The sequence below is a fragment of the Camelus dromedarius genome, chromosome 3, assembly GCF_036321535.1.
Source record: "Camelus dromedarius isolate mCamDro1 chromosome 3, mCamDro1.pat, whole genome shotgun sequence".
Taxonomy (NCBI): domain Eukaryota; kingdom Metazoa; phylum Chordata; class Mammalia; order Artiodactyla; family Camelidae; genus Camelus; species Camelus dromedarius.
In genome coordinates this window covers 53,415,210-53,428,367 of record NC_087438.1, presented here as the reverse complement: position 1 = coordinate 53,428,367, position 13,158 = coordinate 53,415,210, and the positions used below count along the sequence as shown (strand labels likewise).

At 37.8% G+C, this 13,158-nt stretch overlaps 1 protein-coding gene across 1 annotated transcript; it reads right to left on the bottom strand.

Annotated features, from left to right (window-relative positions):
• Window positions 1-432: 432 nt before the first annotated feature.
• SPZ1 (spermatogenic leucine zipper 1) lies at window positions 433-1,578 on the bottom strand. Its single transcript, XM_010975044.3, has one exon. The coding sequence runs from the start codon at window positions 1,555-1,557 to the stop codon at window positions 433-435; it is 1,125 nt and encodes a 374-aa protein (XP_010973346.1). The 5' UTR covers window positions 1,558-1,578.
• Window positions 1,579-13,158: the final 11,580 nt, after the last annotated feature.

Here is a 13,158-nt window from a genome sequence, read left to right as displayed (position 1 = left end):
CAGTTAAAGTGTTATATACTTTTTTCCCCAGAGCTTTCCCCCCAAGGGTAGTAAATAAATAAGAAAAAATATTTTCCTTTGTTTGTTCTGTTTTTTTATTTAGATCTTTATCTAGAGAATTTAGTAAATTCTCACTTTTGTTTAAAGTGTCATAGAATCTCAATCTAATAACTACAAAAACAAATCATAAAGATGACAAATGTGACCAAAAGTTGACATTAATGGTCATTAAAGACCAAACTTACGTAACTACTCAGGTAATGAATAAAGTTAAGTGTTAATCTTCCTACTCTATAGCTCGTTCTTGGTTGAACCAACAGGTCTAACCTAGGTTTGATGATTGATTGTGCCTGGAGCTGGATGTACTATAGTTTTGTTTTATTTTATTTTTTATTTTTGAAGAATTGCCTTTTCTTCTACTTTTGGTATTTTCTAACTTAGGCTGCTGGCTGGCCTCTTTTTTCCTATAAGAGCTCTTCTTGCAACATGAGTATTGAACTGGTTATTACAAGCTTTCTTTTTATGACAAGCATCCAGGCTTCTATAGAATTGATCTCCTTCTTGAAATGTACCTTCCATTTCTTGCATGTTTTGCTGTTGTATTCTGACCTTCTCTGCCTCTGATAACTTCTGTTCTTTCTTTTTCTGCTTGTGGTTTGTCTGGATTGGCTTCTCCTGTAGAGGTCTCTCTTTCTGATTATGGAGTTCCTTGAGAAGCTCTACTCTCTGCTCCAAGATTTGGCATTCATTCTCCAGCAAAGCTGCAATCAAATGCATTGAATATGTGTCTTGTTTCAGTTTCCTCACTTGTTCTTCCAGCTCATGCTTAGCTGACATCTCGTTATTTGGTTGAGTTTGGGAATGGGCTCCATTATGTTCAAGAGTTTTCATGTCTTTCTGAGACTTTTGATAGGATTTTATTAGTTCACTAAGCTCAGTCTGTTGCACACTCCAGTGTTCTGCTTCCTGTAGTAACTGCTCCATGTTGTTCCTCAGTTTGGTATTTTCTTCTTGAACGTGAAGGAATCCATAATTTGCTTTTTCCTTACTTAGCTGAGTTTCATGAAGGGCTGTTTTTACTTCTGAACAATTTACCAAATCCCTTGCAAAACCTTGTATTGTGTCGTTGGAGTTCTGGTTTTCCAACATCATCTCCTGTTTCTTTGTATTCTGTTCTTTTTCTAGGTCCAAACTACCAACCAGTTTTTTCAAGAGTACTTCATTTATTTTATCAAGTCCTCTGATTTTTTCTTTAAGTTCTGACACATCCTCAGAGATGTTGTTTTCCTCAAAAGATTCTTTTGTTTCTGTGGTCTTCTCTTCATAACTTGTCATATTTTTAATAATATCTTTAAGTTCTTTTAAGAGATTTTCAAACTTCTTTGCAATCCGTTGTTCAGTTGCTTCATGGTCACTAGTTTTTAGGGGAGGAGGAGAATCACAGGAGGCAGGGGGAAGGGATCCAGTTTTAAATAAGGCAATGATAATCCTAGGGTCCAAAGACTCTTCATTGACATCAGGAGGCTTAAGCGTTTTGGAGGGGGTGGGCCCTTCCATCTCAGCTGACTTGGTAGGACTGGTGACCAGGGCACAAGCAAAGCAGAAACTTAGAGATTCCAGGAAGGGAAGGTAGTGGTCCTCTGTGCAAATGGGTAGAGAATGTGGAACTAAGCAGACATCAGAGACCAGAGTTAAGGTCTGAAACCAGGAAGATGATGTTTATGTGGAAGGTAACATCTCAGACAACCTAGGGGGAAGGAGGGTGGGAAAGGGGACCGGGAGCTAGGGCTCCATCTCTCCTCCTTCAGGGTTCTGATGTTTATTCCCTGACCCTGGCAACTGGGTCTTTATTCTGTCACTGCACCAGTGTGGCCTGACCCCAGATTCTTTTTCCTTTGGGTCACAATAGAAGCCTCTTAAACTCCCACCCAGGGACTCAAAATCAACCTAGAGCTACTCCTAATCTCTGCTCCAGAAAGATCTCTATGCCAATCCTTCCTTTCTTTACTTTTCTAGGTTTTTATTCATCTCATTCAGTGACTTTCCTCTCATCCCCACCATACACAACCCATTCTCAGCTGTGACGTGTTTTCCTGCCCCGTAAGTGTGTGGCTGAGAGCACTTCTTTCATCGCATCTGGAGCACTTGTTGCTGTCATTCTAGGAGAGATGCTATTTCAAAATAAAGTTATCCTTACAAAATAGAACCCCAAGAGTGCTGGGATCTTTCTGTGCCTTTAGGAAAATAATGTCAGAAATCACTCCATTAAAAAATATTCTACTGCGGTAAGGAGAGAATATCTGAATAGTTCCTTAACAACCTAATTACAGATTGAGACTTTTCTTGGCTTGGAATGCAGGCACCCTTTAGGATAGGCTTAGTAAGCTTGCTCCTGAATCATTTACATCAGGGGATATAAAACTTTCATTACTTTTCCCAAGAACTTGTTCAAAATGGCATAATTTATCTAAAATATTTAAAACAGTTAAATCCTATAGTGGCTTACAGAAAGGTAACTGAAGGCTATTAAACCTAGTGCACTCTTGTCTCTGTCCTTAGGTGTCAGGACCTTGAGAATATTACATTCAATGAAAGAAAACATGAGTGGGACTTTTTTTTTTAAGTGAGGCTTTTTCTTGGCCTTCAAAATCTTGCTAGCAGGCACTTTACTGACCAGAAATATGCTTGCAGTCTTAAGGGAAAACTCATTATCTAGCAGGTTTGGGGTTTTTTTGGTTGTTGTTAGAGAAATTTATGGGTTCTTTTTCTTTCACAGCTCCCAACTCACTTGACTTTAGTTTCCCTGTTATGCTCATCTTCCAGCCAACTGGGCTCAGAGCCGTTGCCTCATGACCAGCCACAGATGCAGTGGTGTTGGTCTCTTTTTTACTTGAAGAAGGAGCACTTTTCTAACCCACACAATGATACTGCAGAGGCTAGAGGTTGCCCTTATGCTTTTAATCTGTCTCATAAGGTCCAACTTTGGTTGGTATTTTCCCTTGGACTCAAGCTCTCATTTAAGATACTTTTATAATCTCCAGGACAAGAAGACATTTTTTCCCTCTGATTTGGTAATTAACTCCTAGCTTTAGTGTATTGTAATCAAAACATAAAATATTTCTACTTTTGAAATTTTCTCTTTGCCCTAATAGATTATCAATGTTCATGTATATTTTACGGATGCTTGAAAGAAACTGTAGTCTCTATTTTCTTCTTGTGGCTTGCAGCTTTTTTATGCTTTTGGACATAAACCTGATATTACCCTTGTCTTTGATTTTTCTAGAAACTGGTTTGAAGGTAGCTTGGTCAAGATACCAAGAGAATTCTCCTTTTATAAAAAGGGGACTTAAGTATTTCCTTCCTCCCTACAAATATAATGAATTTCAAATAACATTTCTGTTAATTTTACTGAAATTTGAGTTGCTGTAGATGCTGAAAGATATCCAGAGTGGTCTTTTTTTCTTTATTGACCCGCAATCCCAGTGGATTGCCTTACAATTGCTATCTACTAAGTTTCCTATAGCGTAATGACTTTTCAAAAAAGAAACACAAAAAGAAGAGTAAAAAGCTATTAGAGAAAAAACTTGCATAGAATTATCTCTCTCTTTAAAACCAGTTTGCCTTAACAAAAACATAAACCATATCAAAGCGTAGATGATGTCAACATGTCTTATTTCCAGTGATGTTAACCTTGGTCACATCATTAAGTGATATCTGCTGAATTAATCTAATATAAAGTTATAATCTTTACCTTTGTAAGTAACAAATGTCCTGGGGAGGATGTTTGAGATTAGGAAGTTATCCTATTTCTCCTCAAACTTTTGCCTATACAATGTAATTTTAGTATACAGAGGTGAATCTTGCCTGCAACAATTTTTACAGTGGTGATCTAATGATGATTTTCTATTTCTTTTATTCCTTTTATATTTGTTGATTGGAATTATTTTGTAAAGAAAAGCTGTCTCTTTTCCTGTATTTATTTAACCATTTTTTTCTTTTTAAACAATTTCTTTTATTTGTCAATAGTAAAAATAGCAACTGTTTTCTTTTCTTTAAAAAAAAATACCTTTATTGTGGTATGATTCCTGTACAATAAACTGCACATATTTCAGATGTATAATTGGAAGAATTTTGATAGATATATACACCAATGAAACCAGTACCACAATTTCTGTCACTCCCCAAGAGGTGCAAATTTTGAATTCCAAATGTATCCCTTTCCACACCCTTTACTGCCTGGTAACCATAGTTTGTCCTCTATGTCTGTGAGTCTTTCTGTTTTGTAGATAAGTTCAATTGTGTCCTTTTTTAAGATTCCACAGATAAGCAATATCATAGGGTATTTTTCTTTCTCTTTCTGGCTTATTTCACTTAGAATGACAATCTCCATCCATGTTGCTGCAAATGGCATTATTTTATTCTTTTTTATGACTGAATAGTATTCCTTTGTGTGTGTATGTATGTATGTATGTATGTATATACACCACATCTTCTTTATCCAGTCATCTGTTGATAGACATTTGGGCTGTTTCTATGTCTTGGCTATTGTAAATAGTGCTGCTATAAACATTGGGGTGCATGTGTCTTTTTGTATTATATTTGCCTCCAGATATATGCTCAGGAGTGGGATTGCTGGATCATATGGTAAGTTTATTTTTAGTTTTTTCAGGAACCTCCTTACTGTCTTCCACAGTGGCTGTGCCAATTTACATTCCCACCAGCAGTGTAGGAGGGTTCCATTTTCTCCACACCTTCTCCAGCATTTATCATTTGTGGACTTTTTAATGATGGTCATTCTGACTGGTGTGAGGTGATACCTCATTGTAGTCTTGATTTGCATTTCTCTAACAAGTAGTCATGTCAAGCATCTTTTCATGCGCTTGTTGGACATTTTCCTTAACCATTTTATCCATTCATTCATTTACCTATGTGTTTATATAAGTATGGACTCAGATATTTATTTCATTTGGGATGATTATAATTGAATATGATCACTTTCTTACTCAAATACAAGTGAATAATTTAGTAGGATGAAATTTTTGGTATAATGAAGTATATTTTTATTTTGTGTAATTGTTCTACTTGCTCAATAGTAGTAGTAGTAGTAGTTGTTGTTGTTGTTGTTGTTGTTACTGCTGTTTTTTAACCAAAGTGTAATAGCTGAGTAATGATGGCTATTCAAGGGTTAGAGTCTTTATATTTACAAGGCATGCTATGCATGGTGTGATTTTAAACATAATGACCTATAGGATTGCTTTTATAGGTAGTAGCACACTTGCATGTAGCCATTTTGGAGGAGAAATTGTCTGAAATGTGAAATTTTATTCAAACAAGCAAAATATAGATGTGGCTGGACATGTGTATTAACCCTTTTCCTCAGCCATCCTCTCCCCTTTGACCACCAGGTGGTGCTGTGGGCTCTTAAAATTTCTAAACAACCACACCCTCCCCCTGACTTTTTTTTTTTTTTTTTTTTTTTTTTTTTTAATTATGGAACTCTAGAATGAGTGGAACTGTGGGGATATTCTCATCCACGGCCTAATTTTTTCTAGAGTTTGAGAGTGGGGATTCTACTTGACTTCCCCAAAGTTACAGCTGGTTATGATGAGGGTTGGAATTAGAGTATAAGCCTTAACCTCACTTGCCTGGGCCGGAAGGTTGGCTATGGAAGAATTTTAAAATTTCTCCTCAGTGTTATATAGGAAAAAGGTTATGTGGAAGAGCAGGTTTTCAAAGCTGCCGAGATTGGCTTGTTTTACAAGGACACTGGCAAACAAACCTATACACGCAAATGGCATTTTGACTGACATAACTATGACCAGAGACTCGCAAGAATCTAACCTTGTCCACATTTCCCTTAGAAGCAGGATTTCAGTATTGGCTAAGTCAATATTTGCAGCAACTTTATAGGACACAACTGCTATAAATAACGAGAGTGGCTGTATGGAGGGAAAAATTGAATTAAAAAAAATGCAAAACTTACACTCTGCAAACTACAAAGTACTGTTGAAAGAAATTAAATAACTAAATCAGTGAAAAAGCAACTCATGTTTATGGATTTGAAGACTTGATACTGTTAAGATAGAAATACTCCCCAAATTGATCTACAGACTCGACACAATTTCTATCAAAATCCCAGCTGACTCTTTTGCAGAAATCAATAAGCTGATCTTAAAATTCACACAAAAATTCAAGGAATCCAGAATAGGCAGAAAAGGAATTTTTCTTTTTCTTGAAAAAGAAAAACAAAGTGGGAAGACTCACATGACCTGATATCAAGACTTACTCTAAAGATATATGGATCAGAACAGCGTGGTATTGGTGAAAGGATAGATCAATGGAACAAAATGGAAAGCTCAGACATAAACCCACACAATTATAGTCAACTGACTCTTTTCAAAGACACAAAGGCAATTCAACAAATGGTGCTGGACAAATTGGACATTCATATGCCAGAAAACCAATAAATCTCGACATATACTCACACCTTCACTCTGCTTAGTTGTTCCTTATAGCCTGTATCCCTGTCTGGCATTATATTATCAATTTCTTTATTAACCACCTGTTTTCTGTGTTAGAATGTAAGCACTACAAGGACAAGATTTTTGTCTTGTTCTCTGTTGTATTTCTAACATTTATAAAATCCCTGACTCATGAAAGACATTTAATAAATGTTTGTGGAATGAATGAATGCATGTGAGATCTTGGCGAGTTTCCCTGGTAAGATTTACTGATGAGGCTATACCAAGATGCAGATAATAAAAAGATACTATTTCAGATACCTGAAGTGGCCTCCTAGGATCAATGGTAGGACCACTGACAGACACAGGTTCACTTTAACAGATCTATCCATTAAGACAAGCATAAGCAATTCCAGGTGGGTGTAGTATCAATAAAATAGAGGCTTTCACTGGTTTCAGAAGGGGGACCAGAAGACTGATCTTGGATTAGTGAATCTCCCTTTGAAAGTTTCTGTTGTTATGGTCTTCCTGAAGTTGGCTGGACGTTCACTGGCTTTGAAAAATTATTCTCCTTTGATACACACATACTAATATCTGTCTTGGGCTAGCAACTTGCCTTTTCTCGCTAGACCTCCTTCTGCAGTACGTGCAGTCAGCCAGCTGTCGTGACCTTTCTTATCATGAAGGGAAATCTGGGTTTCACAAGATCTTTGTTTTCTGTACTTCATTTTCCACTTCTTGAATTTTCCACTAATGAAATTTCACTGACTCTCAGCTGATATTTCTGCTCTTCTCTTCTTATTCTTCCTGAAACAGCTTCTTTGGAAAAATACTGCCTTTCTGCCCAAGAGTTTATTAAGAATATCAGCTTTCTGATGCAAAGGTTTGTGTTCATTTTCCAGTAGCGCTTTGGCTTAAATAAGTGAGCAAGATTTGTGTTCCAACTATTCTGTTTTCCAGCCCTTGCTGAGCTAGCAACTCAGCATTTAGTTTAGATTGGAAATGGCCTTTGTCTTTTTCAACTATTGTTAACAAAGATTCCTTTTTTGAGCCATCTATCATCTTTTTTAACTTCTTAGCTTGGTCACCTGCCAGCTTTCAGCTGCACAATGTCATTACTCAAAACCTGAATTTCTTTGTGTGTGTGTGTGTGTATGAGCAAAAGCTCTTGCTCTGTCTTTTGGAAATTTCTGAGCATGTTTTATTAGATCACTGAGCTTATTTCAGTTTTCTGCTTCCAGTTGTAAGTGTCCAAATTTCCTAAGTCCAGGATATTCTTTTTTAACCCTCAGGAATCCAGGTTTTGTCTCTTTACTAAAATTAACTTCATTAAATGCTCTTTTCAACTCAAAGTTTGCTAAAGTCCTTGTAAAAACTAGTAACATTTCCACTGAGTTCTTGCAATCTAATACTTTCTCCTGGTTCTTTACATTCCTGTTCTTGGGGCCTAAAATAACAAGTGGATTTACCACTGGCATTTGATTTGTTCCTTCAAGCCCTTTGATTACATCTTTAAGACCATTTTTTCGAAGAGATTCTTATTCTTATTTGTATCTTGAATTCCTCCAAAAACTTCTTTGTAGCTTTGATCTGTTTATAATCTGACAACTCTTTAAGAATTTCTTTTTTCCCCCGAGAAGCTTTTAAATTTCTGCACAGCATGCTGCCAGTCATGTCATATCTTTTTTTCTTATGGACAGAAGCATTCCCCCTGGAAAATGCCAAAGTAATTACTTCCTAGTAAGGCAGTTATGCTTATAGATTCCAAAGACACTTAGTGAAAATCAGGCTGTGGAGACTGCAGTTGGGGGCGGTGATGTGGCAGAGAAGAGAGAAGGCTGAGGCCAGCAGGCACCAGAGATAGAAGCCTGGATGCAGAACAGACGGTGGGTGTCCAGCTGATTCCTGGCAGAGCTGATTGAAAAGAAAAGTCCAGGAAGAGCTGGAGCTCAGGATCCATTGGCCCCTCAGGACTTCCTGCTATACAGCATCTGCCCTGGCACCCAGATCTCAATTCCAGAATCAGGCAAGGCTGGTCCATCTCCAGATCTTATTCTAGCCCTGCTACAGTCGGACCCTTTCCTCAGCAGTACAGGTAGCCCAGTGGCCCCTATGTAAGAATTGGAAACAGACACAATTTCCAGAATACTGTCCTGCCATCTGCCTGAGGATGGCTGTAATGAATGCACAAACCCACAGTGAGTATGGTGGGACTGGTGCCATCTACACCCGCACAGTCAGACACAGTGGGCACAGTGGGCTGTCCCTCTTGCCCCCTGTGGTGGGATCTCCTTCTCCAGAGCCCACTCGGGCTTCTCTAACTCTCTATGCTAGAATGATCCTAAAGGTAGGCATTGCTTTCCTCCTGGGAACGTCCCCAGTTCATTTAATTCCATCTGCCATCCACCCTTCTTTCAGTCCCTGACACTATTGCTACTTGAGCTAGAAGGTAAATCACACATGAATGTCCATAGGGGCCCAAAATATTTAAAGGAGAGAGTTAAGCTGCATAAGAAAGTAAGAAAAATTTGTTTTTGCTCTTAAGAGGCAAGTTAAAGAGCACGGGACTGAGTGTCACAAGGCCTAGGTCCCAGTTCCAGGTATGCCATTTTAGCTGAGCCAGGTGATCACTGACATTTTACTTTGGGCATTTTACTCTGGATCTGTGAGGTGTCACTGTAAGATCAGTAAATTGAACTAGATGATCATGAGGGCTGCTCTTACATTTGCCAATCTTTGGCTGTCCAGTGGTGATGGTTAGTGACCAGACTGAAGGAACAGTGAGAAACCTGGGAAAAGGCTCCCTGCTTTTCTGGGATGACGTGACTTGGGAGAAATTGCTTCCTTGGGAGGAATAAATATGTCATACCACCTAGACCTGGACAAGCAGCCTGACACTTTCCTGGTGTTTCTTTCATATCAAAGGCAGGGCCACTTCTAGCTTCTAATTGTGCAGATTTTGACCACAGTGCAAATGAGTGTTGAGGGTCTTAGGTAGAGTGCATCAGTTAAGGAAGTTTCTCTTCTAATTCTAGTCTGTCAAGAATAAGGGTTGACATTTATCAATTGTGTTTTCTGCATGAGCTGAAAGGATCACGTGGTTTTCTCCTTAAATCTGTTAATCTGGTGAATCACACTGATAGATTTTCTAACATTGAATCATCCTTGAATTATTTTGGAATAATTTTCTTTTAAAATACACTATTGGACTGGATTTGCTTATATTTTATTTAGGACTTTTCCATCTATGTTTATAAACAATGTTTTAAGCACAAAAGAGAGTTTATGGGCTCATTTAACTGAAAATTCCAGTGGTAATTCCATGTGTTTCTAAGTGAGAGTGATTTTTAAATTTCTCTTTCTGTGCTGACTTTGTCTGGCTTTGGTGTCACGAATAAACAAGTCTTGTAAAATAAGTTGTGTGTAACTTTCCTTCTTTTCTGTTCTCTTAAATAGTTTGTATAAGATGAAGATCAGCTTTCCTTTGAAGTTTTATTAAACAAACCTCTAAAAATATCAGCGTGAACTTGCACTTGGGCAGGATGGTGTCTGGATACCCTGGATGAACTTCCCAGTAAAACAACTATGACTGCTGGAGTAAATATTTTTAAAATTATATAACTGTATTACTGAGATGGTCAAACAAATATCAAAAGAGAAAGGAAAGTAGGAATTTAGAAGCAACAGACCATAGTCTTCCCTTGGGGCATCCCCAAATCCTCATAAACTTAAACTTCAGTTTTGACAGTTGAGTCTAATACAGGAGGATAGGTGACAAAACCCATCTCAGAGTCTACTAGAAGACTTCTCTATAAAGCTGGGTCTGCAAAATGCTAGGCCCTTTGTGTAAGGATAAAGTAGAAATGAAGGCACATCACAGAAGGGACCAGTAAGAAAATTGCTTATCTTGATCTTGTTGCTGAGTGGAGAGGGGGGAAAGTGACTGTCTTGAGAATTTAAAACCAATGATTATTTGGGCACAAGGCTGCCTGGAGTAAAGAGTATATTTTCCAGTCTTCTTGGCAACTAGATGTAGTCTTTCGACTGTTGTTCCGGCCCATGGAATGTAAGTGGAAGTGATGCTTGTGTTTCATTCAGGACTTTTCCAGGTATGTTCATAAATGAGACTGATTTTTAATGTTCTTTTCTGATGCTGACCTTGTCTGGTTTGAGAGTTCTCAGAAAGGGAGAAAGGCACTGGAGCAGACAACTAGCAGTCTGCCTCCGTGGTGTAAGAGGTGAATGAGGCATGGAAAGGGGGGCCACGGAAACAGAATTTTCACATCAGCCAAGGAAGATCCCAGCCCTGGGATCCTCTAAGCTTCAGCTACAATAGCTGCCGTAAAAAAGAAAAACTGCTATAATTACGTATGGAATGTGGAGGGGATGAAATGAATTATTTTCATCTTCATTCCAAAGTAATCTGGGGCATTTCGTGGGCTAGAAGTGGGGGGAGTTTTGAGTTGAGTTACTCAAAAGGGAGAAAAAAAGGTATGTGTTTGTGTGTGTGTTTAGGAGAGAGGTCCAATATAGTTTAAATATTTCTTGAATGATCCTTTTCCTGGATGTGCTTGTCAGAGCTTTTATTTTAAACAGACCTGAATTCAACCTAAACCCAGCCTTCTGCCTTCCTCAGTTCCTCTTCTCATCTGTCCTAACCTGCCTTTCTGTGGCCCTCAAAGGAGTTTCATAGTAACTGCAAATCAATGCCTTGTCCTTGAGCAAGCTGGGCCTCCCCTGTTCCCGCTCACAGAGCCCTGGACTTAAAGCCACAGTGCTGGTCTGAACCAGGGTGGGACACGTTAAGGAGTTCTTTCATCTGGGATGAACTGCCGACTTAAGGACTCTATTCCAGTCTCAGCAAAAAGTAAAAGATAAAATACATGTAACCCCATCTTGCAATCCCACTGAATTCCAACTGGTCCAGATCTACACCTTATTTCCCTATCACTAGATTGAATCCTGTGAGCACCTGTGTGTCTGTCAGTGCTCTACATTAGCAGTTCTCAATCGTTTTACTAGTATACTCCACGTAAAAGTTTTTAAAGTATGTACTTCCTCACACATTTCTAAATTGACAACTAAAATTTCTCATCACGTTTCATGTAGGTACATAGGATATAACTCCTGCATATTAAAATATTGACACAGATTTAACTGTTAATCATTCTTTCAAATATATTGAATAGAATCTAAATGCTATAGTGATTCTGATATGCACCACCATTCATATTAAAAATACACAGACAAGCTTCTCTTTGGCAATAGGAAATTCTATCTCACTCCTCCTTCTTGAATTTGTATTTCCAATACAGATCCCATCTCCAAATTTTATCCTAATGTAGCATATATTTATGCTTGAAAGTTTTTTATATCAACTCTGATAGTTATTTGCAATGAAAAAATATGTATATAAGTTGAAATTTTCTTTTTGTTTAATTTCTTGTGACCATAAGGCTTTAAGTCTTACAGGTTACAATTATTAGTGATATAAAATTGAAATATTATACTAATTGAAAGAACTTTAAAAATTATTGATAATCTTTTTTTTAATCTTGTAAAATAAATAACCATGTCAGGGTGGCTGTTCCACTCAGAGTCAATGTCCTTTTTGTCCCATACGACAGGTCTCAGGAGCATCAGGAGCATTGGTAAAGCAGCATTTCCTAAAAAACGATTCCTCTCTGGTCACAGGGTTTTCTTTTAAGTTGTTGACGTCTATTCTTTGGGTATTGAGGCTGGCATTTTTTGTTTTGACCAGAAGGTGTCAGGCAAAGACAACTATGGCAACACTGTCACTTGTGAAGGGGGAGGTAGGAAAGGAGGATTATATGAAGCTAGAACAGAGCACAGGTGGATGTTAGGGATCTGGAAATAGACTCTTTAAACTATGTACCTTGTGTACACCTCGAATATTGCACCCAAATTGAAGACCATGCCCTGCAAGAACAGTTCTCGAATTCAGGACCCTTTTGCACTCTTAAAGACTGTGGAGGACATCAAATAGCATTTATTTATTTGGGTTCTAGCTATTTACTTTATCAATAATTAAAATAGAAGAATTTTAAATATTTATGTAATTTACTTTTAAAAATAATAAACCCATTGCATGTTAGCAAAAATAACAAACTTTTCTGTAAAAAAAACCATATTCTACAAAACAATTACTATTTACATTTTTATGAAATAAATCTGACAGAAAAAGACAAATTCTGTGTGATCTCATTTATATGTGGCATCTAATAAAACTGAGCTTGCAGAAAAGTTAAAGGTAGATATTGAGAAAGAGAGATGAATGCAGTCACTAAATCTGCCATTCTGAACCCCAAACCTCTTCTTCTTTATTTTAGAATTATTTGCCGGTACAAAAATATAAGACAAGCTTCACTGTATGAGCTGTCCTCATCCTAAGGTGCCCTTATGACCCCTTGTCCTGATTTGGACAAAAAAGCTGAAATAAGACAAGATATTTAAGTTTGGAAATCAATGGGACATGATGGGGCCCTTTTGCTCCCAGCTCCCATCACATAAGAGCTGGTAGTTCTTGGCTCAGGCTCTTCCCTGAAAGCCAGGAGCCCCAGTGTCAACTACGGTAAAATCGAAAACCAGGAGTTCATATTCTAATATTTTGATCCCATCTGAACTAACAGCTGTTCCAAGACCTGTTTGCCCTCAAGCACTTCCTGAGTAACTGACT

Coding starts and splice junctions, on each gene's coding strand:
- SPZ1 (XM_010975044.3), bottom strand. CDS start 1,557: ATGGAAGGGCCCACCCCCTCCAAAACGCTTAAGCCTCCTGATGTCAAT.